The 26061-nt window shown below is 48.1% G+C and overlaps 1 protein-coding gene across 2 annotated transcripts; it reads right to left on the bottom strand.

The window, feature by feature from the left end:
- Positions 1–1640: 1640 nt before the first annotated feature.
- On the bottom strand, positions 1641–25771 carry CALHM3 (calcium homeostasis modulator 3). 2 transcript variants are annotated; one of them, XM_030030804.1, is made up of 3 exons: positions 25484–25771; positions 3534–3789; positions 1641–2558 (listed from the first exon to the last, which is right to left on the bottom strand). In XM_030030804.1, exons 1-3 carry the CDS (start codon positions 25597–25599, stop codon positions 2097–2099), a joined length of 834 nt encoding a protein of 277 aa, XP_029886664.1. In that variant the 5' UTR covers positions 25600–25771; the 3' UTR covers positions 1641–2096. The 2 variants fall into 2 exon arrangements, with proteins under 2 accessions (XP_029886664.1, XP_029886663.1); XM_030030803.1 differs by lacking the exon at positions 25484–25771 and adding an exon at positions 4708–4997.
- Between the last annotated feature and the right edge of the window lie 290 nt (positions 25772–26061).

Below are 26061 nucleotides of genomic sequence, written 5' to 3'. Positions count from 1 at the left end.
GGGATGAACACCCATGGCCCTGTCCAACTGGAGCTACTCATGACAAGACTGACCCTCCCAGCAGCGTGTGAGCCTTTGTAGACCTGCAAAAGTCTATGGCAGCGCCCTTAAATCCTCTGGTTTTCTTCCTCCCGATAGAGATAACAAAGCTGTTCCACTTCCCCCTTTTTGCATTTCATATTTTGTGGCCACTCTGAGATGACTTAAAACCCGAGAACATGAAAAGCAGGATGCAAAGGGGAGCTGCGGACTTCTGCTCTGAGCTGCTTAGGAAAATAGCCGATTTGACTAGTGTGGAGTGGTGAGTCCAAACTGAGTCTCAGGCTGAGATTTGTGATGTCGTGTCTGATAGAAGTAAACCAGAGATGAAATTCAAAGTGCAATGCTGATTTCAAAAGAGAGCTCAGAATCTCCCTGGACCTAAAGAGCTCCTGGTGGGAAGACTGCTGTGTTATTCCCAACCAGCATAGGCCACCGTTGGCTTTGTGCCCTCTCTGGCCATGTCCAGGGGAGCTCAGGGATTCAGCCAGAGCTGATTTTGCTATGCAAATAAGAAAAGCTCTGCAGCCCATCCCTCTGCACCCTGCAGCTCCTGGCCATGCCTCGGCTGGCAGAGGGTGCAGCTGCCCACGGGTGGGCCATGGAGTTATTTGGCCTCCCTGTGCTTTGCCAAGCATCTCCTCCCTCCCTGACCCCATGCACACAAACATCCTGGGGAGCAGGTGATGCACCTCCCAGCAGCTCGATAAGTTAATTTGGGGGATTAATATATGTTTTCAATTTGACCCCTCATTTTGGATTTAGTCACAAGGTGGTGGCAGGTTTCTTTGTCTCTTTCCCACCCTTTTCTTTCCTCCTGGAGGACCTGCTTGCCCCATGTATCCATGCACGGCCAAGGAGACATTTCTTCTTCACCCCCCCTCCTCACAGCCCCTCCACTTTGCACCCCTCACTCCCAGGGACAAAGTAGGCATCAGTGTGAGCCTCAGCCTGGAGGAATATATGTGTCTGTACTGGGTTAGTCTGCAGTAGTTTAATGCATCCAAGCAGCAATGCTGGGCAGAAATAGTCAAACTGGCACCATGGTTTGCACCATCTACAACAAGGGCTGGAAAAAGACAGATAACAAAGTAATTAGCATTAAAGGCTCAGAGATAAGGTTACGTTCAAACAGTTTTGAAACTAAGGATGGAAATGCCCAACTAGGTGATGCAAGGATGATCCTCTGGATAGATCAGTTTGTACTAAAATGTAGCAGGGGAGTGTTTAAAATCTGTGTTCAGACTTCTCAGGCAGAGTCAGTGTGTCCTTTCCATGGCCCAAAGCCAGTGCTTAGAGCAGCCACCTGAACTCCAGCACAGTCCCGTGGCTCTGGATACGTAACGCAAAGCCTCCATCTCCTTTTCCTTCTGCAAATTCAACCCAATCCAGGGACACTTATCCAGAGGTAACTTCAGTTAAATGTATGCTGCTCCATGAATTTTAGTGCGTTGCCATATTTTGTTTTGAAAATGCATGGAAGTATTGATGGGTTGTTAGAGGGAGACTGAACAGTTTGGCAGCTGGGCTGGGGGCAGCCAGAGCTCTTGGCAGATGGGAAGACGTAGGAGGTGATTTTGCCTTTTTGAGTAAACATGTTGGTGTGGTACTAAAAGAGTTGCCAATTAAATCATTTCAGTGTCAGCACTGCTAACTCTCTGAACCAGGTTTCGCTGAAATGGGCAGGAGCTCCTCACACCTCTGTGAAGCTCCTGCTCCAGTCAGTTTGCGTACGCAGCCAGATGTTGCTGCCTTGGTTAAATCCTTCCTTGAGCCAGAAGGGTTTTATCACAGCTGTAAGGAGCTGCAGACTCTTTAATATGACAAAAGTGCTACGCAGAGTCCTTGGTTGAGAAATGTCATTAACAGTGACTGAGTCTGGGACCTTTGGATCTTCAGAGGTTGTTTATTTTGGAGGTTTTGCTAGGCATGCCCTGGAGCCTTTGGGGTTGGGGTTTTGGAGGAAGATGTGAGCACCACTGTCTTCTACCTGCTGGTCCTTGCTTTGTGCAGAGGTATGGCAGTGCCTCTTCAGCGTCTGCAAAGCAAAGCCCCCTTTACACGTCAGTGTGCTGGAGGAATTTGGACGGGGTACTGGGACTGTCTGCCCAGGGCAGAGAGGATCTCTCTCGCTCCAGAGGGTGCCTCTGGGTCACCCGGCTGATATCCAGGGGAGGTTTCTCATAGTACCACATTTTCAGAAGTTTATTCACCTGGTCCTGATCTGTGATGCCCCGGAGAAGATCCTCCCCTCCTTCAGCCCCCTCTCCCTGCCTAGGCAAGCTGAAGCTGTGCAGTTTGATCTCTTGCCGCATGCTTTTGAAGAAATGGAGGATGCATTTGTGAGCAAAGAGCCGGCTGTGCTCACAGCAGGTTTCCTCAAAAATCTTTTGCTCGATGTCAATGTAGTTGCTCCAGTGACGTGCCTGCAGGAGGGTGGCCTGGTTGAAGCAAGGTCTGAGCCAGCGGGCGAGGAAAACTGCTACAATAAGGATCAACAAAATGCTCCAGCCAAGTGCCTGGGTGATAAGAAATAAGCAGCGGAACAGGAGTAAGACAAGTACAAGGACAGGCACGAGCTGCTTGCCTGTATCACAGAGACAGGGAATTTGTGTGGCTGGAGGGGAGATGTGGCATATCTGGACTCCCGTCCTTGATCTGTCCCTGAAGTCCAGCACCCCCAAACTGCACTCAGAGGATTGGTGTAATCTCCTCCCAGTGAATATAGGACATTTATCTGTGCATCAATAGTTTAGTAGGATAACTGTTTGCAAAGTTAGCCTGGAGCAGCCAGGCATTTGCTTTGAGCACGGGAGCGTCCCAGGGGAAGGGGACTTCAGTGCTCTCCTTTGGTGGTCCCTTATCTCCAGTGAGATCTTCCTCTGCCACCTACACTGGCTCCAGGGCCCAGGAGTCCTGGTAGCAGGGTGAAGACAGCCCAGACTACATGCAGCTCCCTTTGGTAAGAAGGAAGGGCTTGTTTTCAATGCCTTTCCACGGGTCCTCATTTCTGAGCTGCACTCCTGTACCAAAAGCAGGGGCCGGGCAGGGCTCCACTCCCCATCGTGTCCTTTCTCCTTTCATTTCTGAGCAAGCTGCTTTAGTCTGTCTCAGCTTGCGCTGCTCTTAAAACAGCAGGTCCTATCTGGAAGGTTAGCAGTTAGAAAGGTCTTCTGACACTGGACAGGGCCTTAGGAGACACCTATATGCCTTGCAACCTGCTTTTTATTATCTGGGATTAGAAGCTGCTGGTTCTTCTAGAAACAAAGTTCTTTTAATTAAACCATCCTTTATTTCCTTCCTTTTCCCTACCTGAGTGACTCTGGAGATTATCACTGAGGGTTGCAACATTTGGGGGCGTAAAGAACCAAAGAGCAGTCTTGCTCCCAGCCTGACCATGGTGAAGCTATGAAAAATCAAGGAAGAGCGGGAGCAGATGACACGTGCCCCAGGCACCTCACTGACAACGGGGGGCTCTGCTGGCAGTGACCTACCTGGGACCAGCAGCGCAGGTACCTGGACACTGCCTTGCGGGACGTGTTATTCCTCATGAGCTCGTCGTCCTTGCAAGGCACCTTGGCCAGCAGCTGCTGCACCTGCACCGGACCGATGTTGGCGAAGCCCACAAACTTCTCGGGATCCACAGAGCTGCTGAAAGCGCAGATCAGGCATTTGCCATCCAGGAGGGTGACTACAATCCAGACGACAGGGGCGACCATGGCTCGCTGCATGATGGAGAAACACATGTACCTGGGGCAGAAGAGAAAGAAATGAGTGGGTAAATGCTGGGAGCTTTCTCCTCATCCACAGCCTTGATGGGTGCAGGCTGCCCTATGCCCAGCAGCCCTCCCAGAGCCAGGGAGCTGACTCCCAGGACTGTCCCCAGCATTGTTCCAGCTAATGCCTCTTCTGCTCTGGGATCAATTTGTTGGTGCTGCCTCCCAGTGAAATCTGTACAGGTGCTCGGCAGTGCTCTGCGTGCTGCCTGCATTCAATGCAGTGCATGGTCCTCTCATTACATGCTTGCTGCAATTGTATACTTATGTCTCCCATGCACAAATCCTTGTCAGCTCTCCCTTGTCTTCTGCATTCACTCTTTCTTTTCTCATCAGCTCGGTTTCTACCTGGAAAATCACTTTTCTCTGCACTGTTTCTTGCCCTACTCTTTGCCAATCTGTGCACTGGGTAAAACTTTGTATGTAACAGATCGAATGTGATTCTCCCCTCCTTTCCATAGTGTCAGTAAAAACTCAACTGAAGGGAGGGAAGCCACAAGGCTATCGATAAAGAATGACCGCGATGGAAATGCCCGTCTTTCTGCACATTTAAGTGGAAATGCTTCATCTTTTTGCACATGTAAGCCCCAGGAGAAACCCTGCGCACACACAACAGGGCAGGCAGCAATGCACTTTCCCAGGGTGGCAGCATAAATCCAGCCATTGGTGTTGAGGCACTCCTGCCCTGCTTTGCTGGGATGGGATGAAGCTCTGCCTTCATTTCTGCTGTTGTAAATGCATTTACCGTGCCCCTGCCCCTCCAGGCTCATGGGGAAAGGTCTCGGGAGCTGAGCATAGAAGAAAATTATTTACCGGGACGATCAAAGCTATGGAGGTGAGACAGCTAAGCGGGAGGTGAAAGGAGGGACACCATTCCTGGTGCAAACCCCACCTGATGACAGCTAGGTCCTTCTTTCTGTGCCCCTGTGGTCGCCTCCACTCCTCCAGCATCACCAGGGACTGTCTGTTGAGGATGAGGCCGCAGATGAAAAGGGTGATGGGCGGTACGAACATGATCCCCAAGCCATATGCCATGTTGTACCAGGGCAGACAGGGGCAGCTGAAGTCAAAGCAAGTATATATCTTTACGCTAGCCAGGGCTAACAGCCCACAGATCCCATTCATTACAGACTCCGAGTTGGACTGGAAGTACTGGAAGATCATCCGGAAACGGTCCATCATGTTCTTTTGGCCAGGGGTGCTCCTCCTGGGAAATCCTTGGGCTGTTTGGCACAGCCTGTCTCCCTTTGTCTCCCCTTCTGCTGTCGTGGGGTGGAGGACGCAGGTCAGCCCCCACTTGGTCAGGGAAGGAGAGTGGGGATGGAAGAGAGCTGCTGTGGCAGTGGGAAAACCCTGTGCTGGGGCTTCCCCACTGGCACACGGCTTTCGCAGGTCTGTCTCTCACCCACTGCTTATCTTCTGGGGCAGTTGGTAGCTTTTCTAGGTGAGCAGATGGATACAGCCTCCAGCAGCTGTTTTTTCCACCCTGTTTTTCATTTTCAGGGCTGTCCCATGTGCCAACCAGCGACAGCCTCCGGTAGTGCTGGGTCCCTCCCTCCTGGAGATGCTACCTCCCAATGGAGAGCCATCAGTGGATACCTGTGAGCTGCCCTCTCCACTGATTGAAGGCTGTTGAGCGATTCATTGGCCAGGAGAAACCAGGCGAGTGAAATGAGCTCATCTGTGTTACTGCTGCCGCCCTCTTTCTTTTTGGTGAAGCAGGTCCCCAGCCCTGAGCAGGGCATGGGGGAGCACGCCTGGCTTCGAGCATGCCACATAACTGTGAGCTCAGGTTTCCCTATGAAAATGGGCTGAAAGGACCAACCCTTCAGTCAGGAGGCTGTGAGAATCGATAGCTTTCAAAGCCTGGAATGGCACTTCAGGGCAAAGGCTGCTCTTGGCTACTTGTTATACACATCCCGTGACATTTGTACCATACCTACATCCACATCCAAGGCCCTTGCACTGGGGCTCCTTCTTGCTCCCTGTCAGAGGGCATGGTGCAATCAGAGCAGCTGGCTCATTTGTCCCATGGGACTGGACTATCATCTTCTGTCCATTTTAAATATCCCAGAGGCAATTCCTCTTTTCCTCTCAAAAGTTTTTTTTACATATGAATACAGCTCATGGCCACACAAGGACGCTCAGGTTTTTTCTGATGTATTCAACATCATTTTCCTCTCCCCAGCTCTCAACTGAAAACATTTTCAGATTTCTTCTCAGCTCAGGTTTCCACACACATTCAGGAAATGGGAAAAAAAAGTGTGTTACGTTTACCTATTTTGTTAAAAAAGAGAGGAACCGTCTCCACCGACGTACATTTGCTGCCAGCACTGAGGTTTCTGCCCATGCTGGCTCCCATTGCAGGGCTGGTTGCCTTGATGGGATCACACTGAAAGGGAGCAGCGGGGAGGGGTACCTATAGTTGCTCACAGGCACATACAGCATATGCGCGACACACGCTGACTCACAGGGCCGCAATGTCATCTCCTCCGATCTAAACAGCAGCTCTCACTATTACTTTAATGAAATACAATTGCACCACCCATAATATTTATCCGTTACCTGCGAGTGGAAAAGATTGTTAATGTTCATCCTTCAGCAATAAAAACCCACGGCTAATCAGCTAATGTTTCCATTTTGCCATTATAGGACATCAGGACCCCCACCCCCACCCCATTGTGCTGTTACAGGGCATCAGGACCCCTGGCTGAACTCCACAGGTGATTTCTCTCCAGGGTGCAGCCTGTCTTGGCTCCTAACTGCTTTAATGCTCATTGTGTTTCTCACTTAACAGCTTGCATTTATGTGTTGACTCAGGTTCAGAAAGTGTTGTGCACTCTCTGTAGAACAATTACTTTAGAGAAATCATTTTGCCTTTCCATCTCTCCTGGGCAAAAACATAGTAAAAGCTAAATAGTTCCTCACAGCTCAGGAAAATAAGATGTAAAAAGAGTAGGAAGCATCCTCTGGACAGCATAAGCTACAGGGGAATTTTACTTCTCCCAAATGCAATCGTCTGGCCTGGATGTTAGAGGTCTGTAAAGGATGCCTCAGGGTAATCACTGCATTCTGTTGTGATCTGGGATATCACCAGTAAGTCAGAGCTGAGACATGGAGTTGTTGAATCATAGAAGAAAGGGAATATTCCTTAATTTGCAGCAAAAGACATTGGGAGCTTCCTGGGGAGAGAGAGAGAGGACCCTTGAGGTAAGTAAATTGCTAGATATGGGCAAATGTTCAAAATTATTCTCAAAAGTAAGCACATTTGAATACTCAGGTCTTAGGGTGAAACAAAGAGGAAACAAGGACTAAAATTATCTGTCTCATCCAGCAAGGGGACCTGCCCCATGTCCCCAGCGTAGTCACCCTTCCGAGCCTGCTGCGAGGCTGCCTGCAGCTCTCCAGGGCTGTTGGACAGGGGCACCGTCCTCAGAGGAAGGTAGCTGCTCCTTGGCAGCAAATCTCCAAAACCACGCTGGAAGCTGGTGTTCCTCAGCACATCTTTTGGACATCCATGTTGGACAACCCTTTGCTTTTGCCTCAGCACTGCGGAACACAGGGATAGGGAGGGGGACACCCCTCTCTGCTCCTTTAGGGGAGTAAAATCCTAGCTGTAGGCTTTTTGCTTGGGATGATGGAGAGGGTGGTGGGTACAGGTGCGGGAAACCCTCACCCTATAGGTGAGAGCCCTTTTGGTGCAGCACAGCCATCAGTCCCTCTTGCTATGGGGAAAAGGATGATTTCATCACCAAAATTTGAGTTGGTCATTTAAAGTAGGACGAATTCGGCAGAACCGTATGGTCACCTTTGTGCGTGAGCCTGTGGTGCTGCAGCAGCCCTGATGCTGTGCACGCAGCATGCATACCTTCGGGCTGTGTACATATCCAAAGCAAGCCCTTATACGTATATTTAGGTGGGGAGCAGAGAGCCAGCAGCACAGGTCCAGTGTGTCTGGGGCTGCGCCCTTGGTCTGTGCCACCAGCTCCACGCTCACTGTTGGCTCAGGTATGAGTTGCTTTGTCACACTTTGGTCTCCCTTTTCTATGCTGGGACTGGACCCTCTTTCCCCAGGAAAGCCGGTGTCCAGGAGCAGACGTTTCACCCATCCCGAAGCTTGCTCTGCTGGAAACAGGCCATTGCCACAAGCACTTGTCCCGGCAGCGGGGAAGGGCCCACAGGGCTCCGGCGGGAGAGCTCCTGGCCCATGGTGTGGGAGATGATGGGCTACCTCATTAGGAGCTGTTTGCAGTTGTTTATAACTTTGACAAATTATTTAATTACCCAGACTGAAATTTCTTCTGCCCTGAATGTCTGCCTCAGGCAAAATATTTTTAGAAAACTGTTACATGGGTGGTCAGCTGCTCCTGAGATGATGTAAGGGCACAAAAAAAAGGACTTCTTTTCCCCTGTTAAAAAAGGGGGGCTGTGCAATTGATCTGCAAAGGCACAGCAACTCTGACACCTGTCTCGAGGTCACAGTGGTGACTGTCCCACTCTGAGTGGGTGCTGCAGTCAGGGTCCCCCCACCAGCACCACAGGAGGCTGAGTTATTGCCCCACTCCTTTTTGTGCCTCTGTTGCCAGCCGTGAAGATACCCTGGGACAAACTGGGATGCAGAACTAGCCCAGCACGTTCTCGGACTGCAGGAGATGGCTATGAAATTAATTTAGCTCTGAATGTCTCTTCCTTCCTAATTTCTTGGCTCATTAATTGCCACACAGGGATGCCACTTCCACATAGTGTTTGGTTAAAACAAGCACTGTATGGCCACAAGGAGCAGGTACAGAGGAACATGTGTTCCTCACCTCAGTTCCCCTTTATGGGGTTAAGTGTGGATCCACATGGATTCCCACACCGGGTGCTGGGAGGATGAGTGAAACACTGCATCCGTGTGGCATGAGAGCAGCTACGTTCTCCAAGGTCACCACGGGGGGACTGTGGTCCAGTTTCTGTTTTCAGCACCTCTCAGCTGGTGAATCAGAAAACCCCTTCCACCTGGCCATGTTTATTCAGAGGACAAGGGTTCATGCTTTTTCAAGGCTTAGAGGAAATATGTCATCTTGTGTTTAAGTGAAGGCCATTAACACTATAAATCACCTTTACCAACATCAGTGCCTGCAGACCAATATCTTGTTCCTCTGTACTTCAGGTGGGCCGGTTGCTAACCCTTGGGCACACAGGTAGACACCCCTGAGAGCCTGTCTATACTTGACCAGCAGGTTGCAACTGAGCTTTATTTTCTACTACCTTTTTTAGACAGTTTGGGGACCAGTCTCCCACTGGTATCTGAGGACAGCAGAGCAGCATCATTGCCTTCTTTCTCTGCAAAGCCGGCAGAGGATTTTACCCCTCACTGCCTAGAAATCTTTCAGCATCTTCAATTTATCACAGCAGAAGTCACCTTCCATTTCAACTGCCCGTGAAGAAGGACATAAGCAGTATTTCCTCCCTCCAAACACTACACAAACTCCTGATGGCCACTAGCAGCAGAGACAAATTAAACCACTGTTGGCTCCGTGGGGCAGGGACCACCTGAATCTGAGTATTTTTGCACAGCTGAGTACAATGCCCACACTGAGAAATTAATGAGTAATGACCATTAAATGATTAATGAGATGCTAGCAAAAATAATGGCAGCATTGTGAAATGTAGTTTGTCCTCACTAATAATGTTCTCTGAAGATTAGATACTCCTGTGTTCTGCCTTGTAACTTCATTAAAGCACCAACATGCAGCTGACTGCCAGTGAGGAAATATATGGCTTAGATATGTGTTGTTCTTCTTAAGAGCTCATTATATATTGCTTTCCTGGCCATTAGTACTTAGCTTTTTGGCTTATGTGGAAGGCCTGTTTCCTGATCTCTGCATTATCCCAACCTTGACCTAATTCACACCATTTCTGACTGAGAGAGATTTTTGCAAGGCCATTTATCTGCTTGGCTTGGAGCTGATGCTGTAGTGAGATCATGTGCGATAGAGTCTCTTCTCATCTTGAGAGTGAATTAGGGAATAAGGTGGAGAATTAGGGAATCAGGCTGATCTCTTAATATCCTGGCTCAGTGATTTTCAGACTTTCTCTGATTTGCTAACGCCTGCATATCTTCCAGCAGAGGTGCAGGTCCCAGATAGCAGATTTAAAGGCTGCTGACATTTAACTAGCTTTTCTTGTTACTTTTCTCAGACTCTTAAAATCCAGCTCCAGCCCTGGGGAGTCCGCAGTTCACAGGCTGAAAATTGCTGATAACAAACTTTTCTTCTGAGATCAGTTTGTCTTAGTTTGCAGAGATGTCATAGAAACTATTTAGGTGTTTAAAAGGAAATGAGGTTGAGTGATGAAGCACATCTCAGTGGTGTCACCCTGGGCCTCTGCAGCCACTGGGGTTCGGGGCTGACACAGTCCTTGTCCGGCGTGACTATTCCAGGAAGCACACCAAGTCCTTCAATAGCTGGATTCATGGCTTTTAAGCCAAAACTTCTGTCTGTACTGTGTTGCTAATTCACCAAAGACCCTCAGGTAAGTCACAGCTAAAAGCTGATTCTGCCACCTATTTTTTGCCACTGTCCAGAGATGCTCTTGGTTAGCAGGTGCACGAGCACTTGACTTGCAGATGTTGGTTGCCAGTGCTCAAATCCCATGCACAGGTTGGTTTACTGTCACTCTTCTGGCTATCATGTTGAAATGACCATAAGATAATAAAATCTTGTTTGATATAACCATAGGAAATGCGGCTTTATAAAATAACCTCCTGATTCTGTCTCCATATCTCATTACAAGTTGTTCCATGTTGAAAGTCAACAACACATCATATATGAAGTCAATTTTCTGTTGACTTTTACTAGCAATTTAGGCAGTAACCATTTGGGGTACTAGATAAGGACTCTTGAATTTTCAAGATGTAACCCATAGCACAGATTTCTTAAAACACTACAGATACATTGTTATATAACACGAATCTACCTGTAGTGACCGTGATCGTGGTTGAATTTAGTACTTCTGGAATGCACAGACAATGATGTGTGAGTTCCATAGAGGCAAACTGATTAATGCCACAGATCTTTTGTATGGAGTGATCCTGTATTTCTCTAATTTGCATGTCAGGAAGGGAAGAAGTTTGTAAAGGTAGAAAGAGAAATTTAGTAGGAAATTTCACAATTTTTTTCCCCAGAAATTTTTTTTTTTACTTGAGGCTTTAAGCAAAAATGACTGCGTTTTTGAGTCAGGCATAGAGTTATGAAGAAGCATCACCGTGTCACACTCCGGTGCAGTAGAGCAGGGGCTTTAAAAACGGGGAGCTAGGGCTGTTTGCACCCAGAGGGACGAGAGCTGGGGGGAGGGAAGGGAGCAGCAGAGCAAAGCCCCTAAACGGTGCGGAAACGCCTTTTCTTGGGGCAACACAAGGTGATGCACAGGCTGCATTTAAAAAGAGCTAGCTTGCGTGCTTGTGCTTAACTTGCAGAGGGACCCGTCACCACGGAGCGGTGCTGCGGCTCCTGCGCTCCCGCCTGCTCCCAGCCGCTTCTCCCTGCACCGCCCGCGCTGGAAGGGCTGTCCGTCCGTCCGTCCTTCCGTCCGTCCGATCATACTCAGAAGCAAGAGGGAGATTTTTCAGGAGTGCTGAGCATCCCTGGAAGTGGTGCCGGGCAAATCAGCGCTGCCAGCCCTGCTGTGGTGTTGCTCAGTGATAGAGTTTTCAGGACTTCTGCAGCACTGATGTCGTGCTGGAGGTTGAAGCACAAGCCCGGTTGTCATTCAGGACGCTTGGGCTCATCTCGTGTATGTATCTCAACTACAAATCTTCATAATGTTTTAAGAGACATCAGGCATTTTCTGGGCTAAAAGTGTGGTAGAGCAATGTTAACTCTTTCTTATGCACTGCAAATAAACTGCAGAGGTTGTACTGGTAACTGAGAGTGAAGCAATCCACCGGCAGGGCTGGGTGGTGGTAAGGGTCCGCTCCTCTGTGCTGTAAACCATGAAGCAGAGTTTCCTGAGAAAAGTGAGGTATGCGTCAAAACATCATAACCAAAACACTACAGATGTTTTCTTATTACAAGAAAACCCAATCTCTCTCCATAGGGGTTAAAATTCATCTTGTCTCTACATTTCTTGGTGCTGCGAGGTGGGAGATTTATTCTCCCAGTGCCTTGTGTACTTATTTACTTTCGTGTAACATGATGGTTAAAAAGCCCTGCCTCTGTGAGAGGAGGATGTGCAAGCAGCAAGGCATGATGTCTTCTCTGCAAAGGTGTACACCATCACACAGAGCAGTATTTAATCCGGTCGGGGTTCGGGTTTGTCTCAGGTTTCCTTCAGGCACCACTGCTGACTCGAAACTTGTCTCAGAGTGAGTAACAGAAAACTCAGCTCATTTCTCCGTGGCATTTCTCTGCAGAGAAAAAAACCAAAAAAACCCAACAGCAGCTCTTGCTCATCAGAAGCCTTTAGTCACATCCTTTGGCAGCCCCCTTTGCCAACCACCCTGGCCCCCAGCGGCGCAGTCACAGGGATGAAGCCTCAGCCGCTCCTCATCCGAGCAGACAGGGCCCTGCGCGGGCGGCAGCTGCAGCCACCGCAGCCGCTGTCACCCGGGATGGAGCCCGCGCGGGAGGTGCTGAGTGCCTCTGACAGCTCCCTACCCCTAGCTGCTGCTGCTTTTCTAAAAGCCTTTTCTTCCAGATAAAAATCTGTCTTGTTTTACGGACTCCCCTGGTTCAGAGCAGCTCGGCTGGAGAACGGCTATCTTTTTAAGGCAGTTCGTTCAAGAGTAGCGACGACAGGATTGTTTAGGAACTGTGAAGAGGACATCTTAATCATCCAGGCAAAATTTTCTCTCCTAGCTCTTAGCTGCTGCAAAGAAGGAGCTTTTCCAAGTATCTGGGGCTCACATAACAGCTTAAATATTATGGAAGTTGTGAGAGCTTATTACCCAGTATGTGTGTATACACACACATTGCTGCCTGATCATCAGTTCCTCTGCAGATTAATAGGGAACCTCTGATCCTAAGTAAAATCCATGTTGTGATATGAAAACACTGTTTCATTCTCCTACTGGTGCTAGGGCCACCTGACCTAAAACACAATCCCTGAAGCATTTAAAACTTGGTGCTTCACAGTAGCTGCAATTCATTTTCCAGCAAAATTAGAGTCCTGTTTCACAAGGTTGTCTTGTCATCTAGCTCTTGACTTTATCTGCGTGTATGACCCACCTCCTCACATTGTTAATCTTCTCCGTGTATATTTATGATATCTATATGGTGTTGGGTGTCTCCAGAATGCTGTAAACACAAATGCAGTTATCTGATTGTGGCAATTCTGTCTTTCTCCCAGGAAAATACCGGCCTGCCTTAATCTTCTCTGGGAGGTCTCTTCCTTTCACCAGCAGCAGATATTCTCTGTGATGACGAGTGACTTGTGAATGATCCCTGTGGCAGATTTTGTCAATGCTTGACCATGATAAACAGGAAACCAACAAATCCTAGGAATCTCAGGATGTTGAGACTTGAAGGTACAGTTTTCCTTTCTCTGCCCAACTCTTATTTCTCCTCTCTCACACGTTCTGACTTTGGAGCTTGTCTCTGAGCTTAAAAGCTTCAGAACTTGAGCCCTAACACCTTATCAGAGGGAAGATGGGAGGAAGAGGTGGCTGCAGGTTGCTGTGGGTTTATTGCTGCATTGCTGGTCTCTGGCATGTTCCTGCTCGCTGTCCCCAGGTGCATAATAATGAGGAGTAATTCATGCATGTTTTAGAAGACACAATCCCAAGAAAGCAATTAACTTCATCCAAAGCAGCAGGTAGTCTTACAGAAACTATATGCTAAAACCAACTAACCATCCCAGAATCCCCCCCCCCCCCCCAAGCTCTTGTAGACAGTTAAGGACAAAAACATGCGATCATCAGAGACAGATGGTTCTTCACAAAACAGACTCTGCACTCTCAGTCCTGGTCCTCAGTGCAGAGCACAAAATACCTTTGGAAGACAATATTATGGACTGCAATTTATAACTTTACTTAATACTAACAATCATGGACTCAGCAGAAATGGTCTTTTAAGACACATTGCAATTTTCCGTATTCTCTGTCCCAAGCTAAATCCTTGTGGTCCTACAGGCAGTAATTATCTACTGTGTCCTGCAGAGGATAATCACCTTCTCACTGCCTTTGCTAACATCCCGTCTCTGTCTAACCACTCCTGCCTTTCCAAAGCAAAAAGCTAGAATCACATCGTGTGGGTTGATAGGATCCTGTGGTGTCGTAATAGCCACGCCTCTGCTCCTTTAGGTTTTGACTGCAGTAACAAGGCTCTGAATGCCCCTGAACTGTTCTGCGTTAAACCTCCTGGGGAACTTGGTTGTCTTGACTTTGGTAGCACATGCAGCATTAAATGTGCTGTTGTAAATTACTCCCTGTCCCTTCATCAAGACCTTTCACAGACAGACCCCCTTGTCCCCCTCCACCTCTTCCCCTCCCTTCTCTATAATGGGAACATGTCCCTTTGAGTCATTTCTTGTCTTTAAACCTCATTAAATTTTCCCTTTTGTGTAGCTGATGGCAGTCCATCTATGCAAAATAACGTGCTGTAGTGACTCTGAGGGGCACTGCAGAAAATATTTGAGGTCCACATCAGAAAAAATGATGGAGTGACAGCATAGGTGAGTGAGGAGGGTCAGGAGAACTGATCCCTTCATGGCTTGGTCTCAGCCAGGGTCCCCAGCAGTTAATGGCTGAGTAGGTTTCTTGCTAATTCCCCAGCCTTGAAGCAGCACCTTCAGCTCAGCTTGGTGCCTCTACACCATTTCTGGTATTCACCTCCACTTTCCCAGCCCTCTGCTTTTCATCTGGCCTCCCCTGATTCATTGCCAAGAACTACCCTTGCTCATTAGGAGTAAATAATCTCTGTGTGATTGAAGCTGATTTTGGGGGGAACCAAGCCAGCACACAGTGGCCACAAAACAACCACAAACCGGCTTTGCTGCTGCGGGTTACAAGCAGCGCCCGGAGCTGGCTTCACTCGGATGTTTGTTGGCTTCCAGCCATGGCTTTCCGACCTGAGCAGCGGATCAGAACGATTAAGCCATATAAGTGCAAGGCAGGGATTGTATTTTGGGTTATTTCAGATTATCAAATTCTCAATCTCTGCATCTGGCATAATCATTGTTTTATTGCCTGTGTCCTCTTTTAGCTAGAAGCGTGCTCTGGAAGTGGACAGAAGCATTGCAAACCCAGCTCTCGCTATTGAATTCCTTCCCAAAATGAGGCTAGATTCCACCCTAAAGGCTTTTGACTACCGCAAAGGTGAAGAGGGTTGCATTGGGCTTGTGTGGTGGGGTTTTGGTGGCAGGGGAGGGGCTGCAGGGGTGGCTCCTGTGAGAAGCTGCTAGAAGCTTCCCTGGCTCAAAGTTGGACCAGTCTCTGGCCAAGGCCGAGCCCATCGGCGATGGTGGTAGTGCCTCTGGGATAACAGATTTAAGAGGGTGAACCTGCAGTGAGTAGGGGGATTGGAATGTGAGAGGACACCAATGCAGACACCGAGGTCAGTGAGGGAGGAGGGGAGGAGGGGTTGCCCCTGCAGCCTGTGGTGAGATGGCAGGCTGTCCCCCCCAGGCCCATGGAGGCGGGTGGGGGAGCAGATTCCCACTTGCAGCCCAGGGAGGAGCCCATGCCGGAGCAGGTGGATGCCCCTGAAGGTGGCCATGACTCCATGGGAGAGCCTGTGCTGGGGCAGTCTGTTCCTGAAGGACTGTAGCCCGCAGAGAGGACCCATGCTGGAGCAGTTTGTGAAGAACTGCAGCCCGTGGGAAGGACTCGTGTTGGAGAAGTTCGTGGAGGACTGTCTCCTGTGGGAAGGACCCCACGCTGGAGCAGGGGAAGAGTAGAGGAGTTCTCCTCCTGAGGAGGAAGGAGCAGCAGAGACGATGTGTGATGAACTGACCACAACACCCATTCCCTGTCCCCCTCAACCGCTGCAGGGAAGGAGGCAGAGAAAATCGGGAGTGGAGTTGATCTGGGAAGAAGGAAGGGGTGGGGGGAAGGTGTTTCTAAGATTTGGTTTTATTTCTCATTCTCCTGCTCTGATTTGATTGGTAACAAATTAAACTGATTTTGTTTCTTCCCCAAGCTGAGTCTGTTTTTTGCCCATGACCGTAATTGGTGAGTGATGCCTCCCTGTCCTTGTCTCAACCCACGAGCTTTTCTTTATAATTTCTCCTCCCCATCCCACCGGGGGGGAGGAGTGAGCAAGTGGCCTCGTGGTGCTTTGTTGCTGGCTGGGCTTAATCCACAGCAAGGCTGAAGATAAGAACTGTAAGAATTATATAAAAGCAAAACCCCTGCCTTGGCAATTGGCCTTAACTACTAGTAAGGCTGTAACTAGGGCCTTGACCTGTTCAATTTGTGGAAAAGAAGGTTGAATGATGGAACCACAATTCATAAGTATCTACTTTGCCTGTTGGATCAAACAGAAAAACATCTAACTAGCTCCGCTGACATGGAACTTGCAAGTCAGCAAATTCAGACTGGAAGGGAGCTGCAAGTTTTTAACAGACAGTCATTTAAACACTGCAAAAATTAGCCTAATAGTGTAGTAGCTTCTTCTTTGCTTGCAATTTTAAAATTAAAGGGGAATTTGTTTTCTAAATGTCTTGGAGACACTGAAACTCTCGTCATTAATGCATAGGCAGAGAAGCAAAATTTCCTTTTGAATCCAGTAGGCATAAATCATGCAGAAGCTTTTAGAAGAGATAATAATGTCAGGAATATGTTAGACAGTAAATGAGAGCTGAAAAATCTATATCTGTTGGTGAAGTGAGTAATGATGGGTGATGCTCAGTTACTAGGCTCTAATGCCGCCTGCAGGATTTTAGTGACAGCATGAACAATACGAGTGGTGCAGTTTGAATTGGAGTATTTATTCATACGGGAAGGGAGTGTTTAGTCCTTATGTTCACATTTATCAGAGCCCAGTGACAGTATCTGATTTCATATTGTGATCTGTTGTGCAGACTGGAAATTTTGAGAAAAGAACAGATCTGTCAGCAAGATTATTCAAATAAGCCCTGTCGAGGACTTGTGCTCTCCTCTGTTCCTCCCTGGTTTAGTTGTGCATTTCAAGAGTACAGTTTTGAAATGCATGCTGGCTGATCCTGGCTGTTAAGCCAAAATTAAGTCTGGTATTTGCCTGTGGGGTTAGTCCTCACTTCTGGGACAGGACTGTACTCTTGGAAAAAGAAATAGTTGCACCTGTTTTGCTGAATTCATCAGTCCCTGATATTCTCCTGGTGAGAAGTGCTTCCCATCATGAATGCACTACAAATTGTCTTTGAAAATCAATGGGGCTTTATGATACTAAACTTGACATTTCTGAGTTTCTGGCTGGCTCCCACCATTTGAGTCAAAGAGCAAAGAGAAATGGTGACTTCAGATGCTACCAGCAGGCTGCATATCCAGTGCCACCAGCAGCGATCTGTAGACTGGGAAGAGAAGGTTATTCCTGCTGTTTCCAGGTCATCTTTTTGAGATTCAGCCAAATTCAGTGCAATCTGCTTGGGACTCCTCACAGAGACCAGGAGGGAATTAATGAGCAACCTGGTCAGCCTGTCTGGGGACCTCTGAAGGTGGTGTTCAGCTTCAGGAACTACACAGGCGTTGGCCAGCTTGGATGGGAACTTGTCAGGAGGGCAAGTACTGGACGTGTCCTGTTTCTACAACCAGTCTAAGGTTGAATCTGTCTTGGTTGACTGGCTGTTCAGTACTGCTTTTGTCATTCTGCAAGGTGTTGTTGGGGGCTGTTTGCTGTCTGGGGGCTCTGCAGGCTGTGGAAGACTGGGAACTCAAAACCCAGACTTTTCTTATTGCTTTAAGTTCATTTGGAGTTTGTAAACCTTGGAGGCTGTGAAGCTGCACTGCTGTCCTGGAACCAGATAGGGAAAGGTTGAGGGGTCTGGATAGGAATAGGATTAGGTCAGACCATTACCACGCTAGCAGTGGGGCCAGAGGCTGTCAGCAGCCCTTCCAGTGAGGAATGTGTTGAGTGGGAAAAGGAGCTGGACTAAAAAGGTGTTAAAACATCACCAGTCCTCATGTGCAATATGGTTGGGAAACAGTACCGCAAAATAATTCCACCTGCAGGTAAAACAACATGTAGGGTCAAGACGTGCTTAATGCCTTGACACTTGACTACTGACTAGTATACCAAAGCTGTTGGGTGCCTTCCCTTTGATAATCTCAACCACCATTTTAGGTACGGAGGATGTCAAACGTATTTAGAGGTACAGACTAATCACCCTTAACACACTTCCCCTTTCTCTAACTGACCACGTTTAGTAAAAGTTTGGGTTTTTTCCCAGTATTCCTTGAGGTTGCTGCTTCTCAGCATGATGTAAAGTTGGCTTGTGATGACCCAGTTAGAAATCTGGGCACCTCCACTGTTAATTTGGGCAGTAAATTTAATTAAAAGCAAATATTTGGATGCAGAAATAGGATATGAGGTTGGCACTGGCATCTGTCATCAAAGTCTTGATTTGTCCCTGCTTTAACAGAAACCCATTTAGATCTGCAAAGAATGTAGGATCTTCTTTAGAAGGCAAATATCTCTCAGGCTCTATGTTCTGCCACAATGGTCTGCCTGCCACCTCAGTAGAAATATTCACCATCTTGACAGACACGTGAAAGTGAGACTGAAGAGAAGGTCCATTGTCCAAGAAAACGTTTCAAGGGAGAAATTACCCAAAAGTAAAGTGAATGGGAGCAAAAAACCCTGCAACACTGGTCAGTCTAGTAATGTGCTAGAGAGGAATCTCTGGCTCATATTGCTGGAAGTAGGGGTTCAGGCTGGCTGACAGACAGTGAAACTCCAAAGGGAAGATCAAAGGCTTGACTACTAGCTGTGCTAAATTCCTGTTAGATTTCTCTTGTAGATCAAAGGACCCTTTAAATAGGGAGGAGCTGATTCTCCTGGAAATATCCTCTGCTCAGTTCTGGTCCTTTGTGTAAGCCCCAGCTTAGTGGTGAGATCTGGGCCTGTGGGATACAGCACAAATGTGCCCCTTGAAGCTTTCTGCTGCGGAAGGAGGCAGCCTTGGTGTTGCCTTAACATACAGCTGGGGCTCAGCAGGCCCCACCGAGTTCTCCAGTGTGGTACCACAATAGGCTTGAATTAAAAGGGACTTAAACCCTCATCACCTAAATATTGCAAGAGTATAACTGATATTTGCATGCCAGAGCTCAACAAATGTGACCAGTATGTGTGGGAGAAATTGGTATTTTCTAACCACCCTATTTATTCTCCCCTTTTAATAACTGTTTTCATATTATTGACTTTGAGCATAGTTCATAATGAATACATAAGTAGCACTTTGCAAAATGGCTGCTAAAAAATGTAAAAACTATCTAGCTTCTGCTTGTCAGTACAGAGGGTCAGACCCTTACTATAACCTCTTTTGCAGATAAACAGACTGACTTTGTTCATTAAAATGGAACTTCCCAAAGGAATCGATTAGCCAAAGGAAGCGATTCTCTTACTTTTGCTCTTTTTCTTGCTCTTTCATATAGTACAGTTATTGGATTTGTATGTATTTCACACAAGCAGCTTCAGAGAGAATGTAGCAACCAAGTGAAAGAAATGGGAAGTCAAAAGGTTATAATATAAAGGCATGTCTACAGCTGGATCTGGTTCTGGAAAACCTGTGAGAGGACAGGACTCCTTCATCTGTCAGATGAAGACGTTACATGATGCAAGACATGGAGGTTCAAGTTAGCAAACTTACAGCAGGACAGTATGCACACATTTTTAACTGTGAGGTCAATTGTTGCATTAAGTTCTCTTGAGTATGAGATCTCTGCTATTGCATGGTGCTTTCAAGTTGGGGTGAACATCTTCCCGAAAATGCTGCTGCGGGTGAGCCCCAGACTGTTACTGCTGTGGCAGGAATCATGGTGTGGAATTTTGTGCTCCCTGTTGCACCAGAACGAGATGCTGTTGGGATGTTGGATGTCGTAGTCAGTGGTGGTCTCTGCACAGGCACACTGGCTGCTGGGGAAGGCTCACAGGGCACTGCAGTAGAGGAGTTTGTTAAATTTTAAGGCAGATAAATGAAATGGCTTTGCTTACTTTTACGGAAAGTGTCTTCTAAACAGGAAGGGCAGCATGGGCAGCATGAAGCTGCTTGATGGAAAATTTAATAAGTGGTTGATACAGGGCGAGATCTCAACCTAGCAACTGTAGAGCATGAGAGGGAGGAATGTAGGAGGACTGGAGGAATAAGAAACCCTAAGAAAAGTCCATGCAGTCTTTCTGCACCTTTCTTCCTCTTCCGAAAGTTTTCCCTTTCTGGCAAATGTGAAATAAAACGTTGACTTTGAACGACCGATAGGGATGAGAGCCAAGCAGGGCTAGGACAGGCTTTGCCAGAGCTTGTGGGGCAAGAAAGAGTACGAATTGCATACCGTGGGTGCAGGGTTGGAAATAGGCCAGAGGTTCAGGGTATATGAGTGGGCTGGATGGAGTGTGTGCATGAGCATGGGCTAATTTCTACAGAAAAGGAGAAGGGGGCACAATGACAGGCTGATGGATGCTGGAAGTCAGGGTTAACTAAGGACGGGAGTCAACCCTGTTGTCCTGCAGGATGCAGCTGGGGCTCTGAAAAGCTTAGAAAAGCAAGCCTAGTAGCTTGACGCCATCAGGAAGAGGAACTTGCTGGGCTGCACAAGCATCAGTCCAGGAGAACAGGATGGATGTCTGTGTATATACAAGACGCCAAAGTGCCATGTAAGTTCTACTGTTGTTCTGCCTTGAAGGTCAGACAGCAGCTTCTGCTCTTGTGCAGATTCTGTGCTGATGAATGGGAGAACTGCTAATATAAAGGTCAGAAAATAAACAGAATTAATCTGAAGCATCAAGCTGGCTGTACAAAACATGTTTTCAGAGTCTGCACACTGTAGAGCCAGTGTGTTGTGAAAGATGGACCCTTCTTTCCTATCCCACTCGTAGAAAACAAGTATCTACATTTCTTACAAAAGAGGTGACCTAGGATTTAGCTTTCTCAGGGAAGGAACACCAAATTGGATGATCACCTGTCATGATGACTTTTTGTTGACTGCTGTCTGAGACTAAGCATTTTATAAATGTTGATGAGGCTTTACATCTACAGATCTGTTCGCCTTCTTCACTTTAAGCTAATAGTTCTAGAAGTATCTTCACAGACTGTGCTGGCTGCTGCTGTGAAATCTGTTGTCCTGTTAGAAACCCACAGGCAAGAAGTTGTTCGCCTATGACTGAGAGCAAACTCTCGTCATCCTGTCCTATTTTAATTCATAATACTGAATTTGCTTCTGTCCCACCTGAGTCTTACATCCAACTCCGCATCGGTTTCAGAGGTGACAGCAATGGGGGCAAACCTTCCTGATGTAGCAGCTGCAGGGCATTTCATTTTGGAGTGATGCATGCTACATCAAGAATGCCATTGGCCAACTGTCATTCATGCAATTAAAAATACATAAATTAGGAGATTAGCCCAACAATTAGGTATGGTGAGTATCTCCCAAGTGATCTTTTCTCCCTGCAGCGTGCATTTCATGGATAGGTGTGGCTTTTTCTTCCACATATGTTGAAGTCCTGATGCCAGCCATTTAATTACAGCAAATCAATCAAGAGCTGATTTCTTTTGCAGATCCTTCTTCAATATATAAGGCAAAGAATTAGATTAATGGGTGCATGAAATCAGCAGGGTTCAGTGTTCCAAATCTTGCTCTGGAAGGGACGTATGGCATATCCCCATCCTCAGCCCCTTTGCTGCTTTAAGTGCCACATATGCCAAATCAGCTTGTTGCCTCAGTTTCTCCATCTGGAGATGGAGGAAAACAGGAAGAATGAGGAAAGCATTCACTCCTTTGGATTATTGTTGAGATTAAAGTTTCCAATGTGTGTAAGCCACAGTATGGTCAAGCCATAGTATGTCCAATTTCTTAGCACCCCCACTCACATGTGTGCCAGTGAGTTGTCCAGGCTGCTGGACCCCATGAATTTCAAAGTCAAAAGGACCTGGGCAGTATCCACTCACTGCTCTGTGTTTTATTCTGTGACACTCATTCCCTGTGTCACGCCTCCTACTCTGAGCATCCTCTCAGGGTGTAAATTCTGACATGTTTGCCCAAGGCTCTGGCAATGGTGGCTCAGGCTTCATGTGTACTGCTGTTCTTGTGATTCTTCATAATTACACCTTGTTTGTGGTTGCCTGGTTTCTTGTGTAACCCCTTGAGGGATGATGTACCCAGAAGGCACAAACGCAGGCTTTGCAAAGGGAATTTTTAACTGTGTTTGCTTCACTGCTGCACAGCACTTCAGAGTTAGAGATCTTTGCAAAATACCCAGAGTCCTTAGACGCAAATGCACTCATCTGATCTTGCCCCCTTCACAGCATGAAAGCATCCCTGTGTACAAAATCTAGCAGTCTGTCCAGCCATCCTTCTCCAGTGAGCTCTTTTTGCATGTAGATGCTACCTTCCAGCCGTCTCACGAATCCTCCTCCACATCCTGACTCTCTCCTCTTTCACATGTGCCTGAGCTGAACAGCTGGAGCTCATCCTTGCACCCGGCTTTCGGATAGAGAATTCATGGCTGTTGTTGAGACTTAAGGCAGTAGACGTTGTTCCGTGAGCAGATGTGACTGTGCAGTGCCTTCCTCCTTGTGTTTGTTCATAATGATAGTCATGATGTGAGCACCTTTCCCGGAGCTGATGCACATTTCAGATGAAGATGGACTGACTGCACTGTCTCCATCGACTTCTAAGCACAAATTACAAATTGGTGGTCAGCTGCCCACGCACAAATACAGAAGGTGGAGAGGAATTATAATTCAGTGCAAACTCATCTTGCTCTATCACGCAGCACGCTTTCTTCACCAGACCCCCACTTCCTGACAGGATTGATACCAAGAAACTGCGTGTCCCTAATTAGCCAATTCAATTGATATCACTAATACTAAGAAACAAGGAATGTCCTGACTTATTGGCATGAAAGCCCTGCAGTTTTGGCAAGCTGTTTCAGTGCTCCCTGTTGCTACAGCACAAGAAAAAGGCAAAAACCCAGAATCAGTGTGATTCTGTTTTGTCTGTCAAGAGCCCCTGTGATCACAGAGCATATTTCTCACCCTGCTCAACATTTTCTGCGGGAAAAGCTGACATAAGTTGGCAAGGACAGCAAGCAGCCCCTCCTTCTCACTCCTTCTCCAACCAGTGTCAGGAGCAAATTCAAAGACTCTTTAATAAAGTGAACCAAGATAGGATCACAGCAAAACCCTGGTGCTGTTTTGCATTCCTCCCCATGGTGTTCACTGCAGGCCGCGGTGTCAAGCAAAGCGAAGCCCATCCCTCACAGAAGCTGAACATGTTGCTAAGGCAGATCTATACGGCTTCCTCCTTTCACTGATGTAACTATGCTTTACCTCAGTTCTCCAAGGTGAAAAGGGAGCTCGCTGAGCACATAATCTATCAGCTGTGCGGGGTATAGTTTAATATTCATACTATGGTACCAAGATTAAATTGGTGCCTGGTGTCTAAAACTCAGAGTGGATTTGGTGGAAGCAGAAAGCACTTGGTCCTTCTGGGAGCGGGTCTACCACACCGTGAGGTATCTCACAAGGCATCATTAGCAGCATGCACGATGCACGCGTGAGTGCCTGTAATTTAATGGATGACTGCACAGAAGTGTTCCCTGTGCTATTATATGTCTGTCCCCTATGCCTCCAGTCCAAAACTCTGGTACTTTTCCTTTTTCAAGATCTCTTTTATACAATGGAAAGATGCCTCTTTCCATTATCATTTGCCTTATGCTGACACCTCTTTCTGCCACATAAAACATGAAGCTTCCCAGAAAAGCGGCAGTCCTTATTCAAGACCTCTTACAATTCAAAGGCAGGCACAGAGAGAAATTAGAAAAAAGGAATTGAGAAAGAATAGGGATTTTTTTGTTTTGTTGGTTGCAGACAATTAGGTTCAGCGGGATGGAAGGTATTGTATGATGAGGAGCTGGAGTTGCCCACCTAAGGGCCATTCCAGTCCCATGTTTCTTCGTGGGCTCACTGTAATGAGCTGGCTCGAAATACAATGTTCACAAAAGATATAAATAAAGATGTGACTCAGTCTCACTCAATCTCTGTCCCACCTCTGCTCACAAGCTTCCTGCCTGTGGAGGCAGCTGGAGGACTTACCATGGGGCCAGAGCAGGACCCAATATACTGGCAGCACCAAACATAGAGAGGCTTGTGTTTGAGCAGGAGTTCAAGCCCTGCACTACCATGGCAGCACTCTGACTGGCATGGTCATCCCTTTCAGCTTCTGAGAGAATGAGAAAGGATGCAAAATCATGGTGCATATCTCACCCATATTGCCATCTAAGGCTGGGCAGGATGGTAATGGTTCCTCAGCCTGGCCTCCTGCATCACACAGCCCAAAAGAAATCCTCATCCTGATTGCAGCATCAGATTTTGGTAGAGATTTTTGATGTTTCTTATCAAGCCTTATTTAACCTCAGAAGGCTTCCCCTTCTCTGAAAGTTATCTACTTGAGTGGTTTCAGAGAACAGCGGGTCTTTTGGCTCTCTGGGTGGGGAAATCATGGCAGTAACTGTTTTCAAGGTGAAAATGTTCATGTGTGGTTGCTGACCAGAAAGGGCTTTTCTTACATTTACTAGGAGGAGGGAGAGAGGAGGGTGGAGGTGGATGGACAGAGGGACAAGACCACCTTTTGGAAGGAAGCTGAACATTAAATTTTTGTTCAACGGAAGGAAGGAAAAAGACATTTTACAGCCATGACAGAGCTGAACTGGAGCTGCCCTCAGTCTTCAGCATTCACTGAAACTGCAGATGAAGCTTTGCAAATATGTGTGTCTCCAGAACCTACCGTCCTCTTTAAAGAAAAAGGTAATGTAAACATGCAGTAGACCAGCATCAGCTGTGGATTTATTTTAATATGGTACCAACTGAACTCCTCCAGGTCCTGGGTTGTGCTCATCACAGTAGAAATCCCCATATGGCCGAGGTGCTGCCGGAGTGAGGACAAGGGGAACCTCACCACCCCGTATGGTCCTGGCTGCTTTCCTGGAGCAGCTCACTGGCGCGGGTGGCTCCAGAGTGGCCAAGGCGGAGAGGAGCCCCACGTCTGGTGGTGGACAGGCATTGTATTAACACAGGACCTTCTCCCTCACGGCAAGAGAGAGAGCCTTGTGGACATGGCTTGTGCAGGTATGGGTCAGTTTTTGTACAGCACGGATGCTCATGAATATGCAGCTGTGCAGAGGCTCATCTCTGCACAGGGGGCTCCAACCACACTGGGTAGTCCCAGTTTGTGTGGGACGTGGTTATACTGCAGCAGCTTTCAGAAGCCACACGTGCGGGCAGTGCCCCACGCCAGCACTTCACCAGTACAAGCTCCTGACCCTTCGTAGGAGACCTGCCAGCGAAGTGTTTCCCTTCACCCCATTTCTACTCTACCCCACTTCCCTGAGCTTGGCTGGAGCTCCTCACTGCTTTGAGCCGCCAGGGCAAGTAAAGCGGTGGGCATAGGCAACGACACACCTTGCTGAGTCGGTTAGGGACCAGTAAGGGACCTACTCACCCCCTGACTATCTGCCTTCTTGTCCACCTGCCCCAGGGCTGGAGAAGGAGCTGCTTACCCATCTGCTTCGCCTTCCCCTGAGTGCTGCTCTGACGTACTTGCATTCATGAGAATCCTCGCTGCTTTAGGAAGGTTGCATCCCAGCGCAGCATGTCTGCCTGGGTGGATGTTCATGCATGATGCAGCTTCTTTGAGGGGCCTGGATTCTGGGGTCAGCCGCAAATTTCCTTGCTGGGAGGGCGCTGGGCCGGCCCTGGGGAAGCGGGTTTCGGCCCGCGGGTGTGAGGGAGGTCCAGCCTAGCGTCCTCCCAGGGAGGTGGCGGTGCGCCGCTCCACGAGGTGCTTTCCTCGTGGGCTGGGGAGGGGAATAATGCCCCTGACCCTGCGGCTGCCCCTCGGCGTGTGTCGTCCCGGGCACCCGCGGGGTTTAAGGGGAAGCCCGAGCTGCACGGTGCTCGGGGCGGGGGGAGGCTGGCCGTGTTTGCTGCCGAGGCCCCGGGGAGCCGGGGCCGGCCGGTGTCGCCGCCCTCCCCGCGGGGCCCCGGTCCGTGTGCCCGGGACCGAGCTGGGGGGGGGGGGGGGGGCGGGAGAGGGTCCCGGGTGCCCCCACCTGTCGCGCCAGCGGTGGCACATCTG

Source organism: Aquila chrysaetos, chromosome 11 (assembly GCF_900496995.4).
Source record: "Aquila chrysaetos chrysaetos chromosome 11, bAquChr1.4, whole genome shotgun sequence".
Classification (NCBI taxonomy): domain Eukaryota; kingdom Metazoa; phylum Chordata; class Aves; order Accipitriformes; family Accipitridae; genus Aquila; species Aquila chrysaetos.
This window is presented reverse-complemented; position numbering and strand designations above follow the sequence as displayed.

What these genes read in the sequence shown, in the direction of transcription:
- CALHM3 (XM_030030803.1), bottom strand. Translation starts at nt 4,997, where the DNA reads ATGATGGACCGTTTCCGGATGATCTTCCAGTACTTCCAGTCCAACTCG. An exon ending in AAGGACCTAGCTGTCATCAG is followed by an intron (nt 3,790 to 4,707) that starts GTGGGGTTTGCA and finishes CTTCTGCCCCAG; the next exon opens with GTACATGTGTTTCTCCATCA. An exon ending in ACCTGCGCTGCTGGTCCCAG is followed by an intron (nt 2,559 to 3,533) that starts GTAGGTCACTGC and finishes CTTATCACCCAG; the next exon opens with GCACTTGGCTGGAGCATTTT.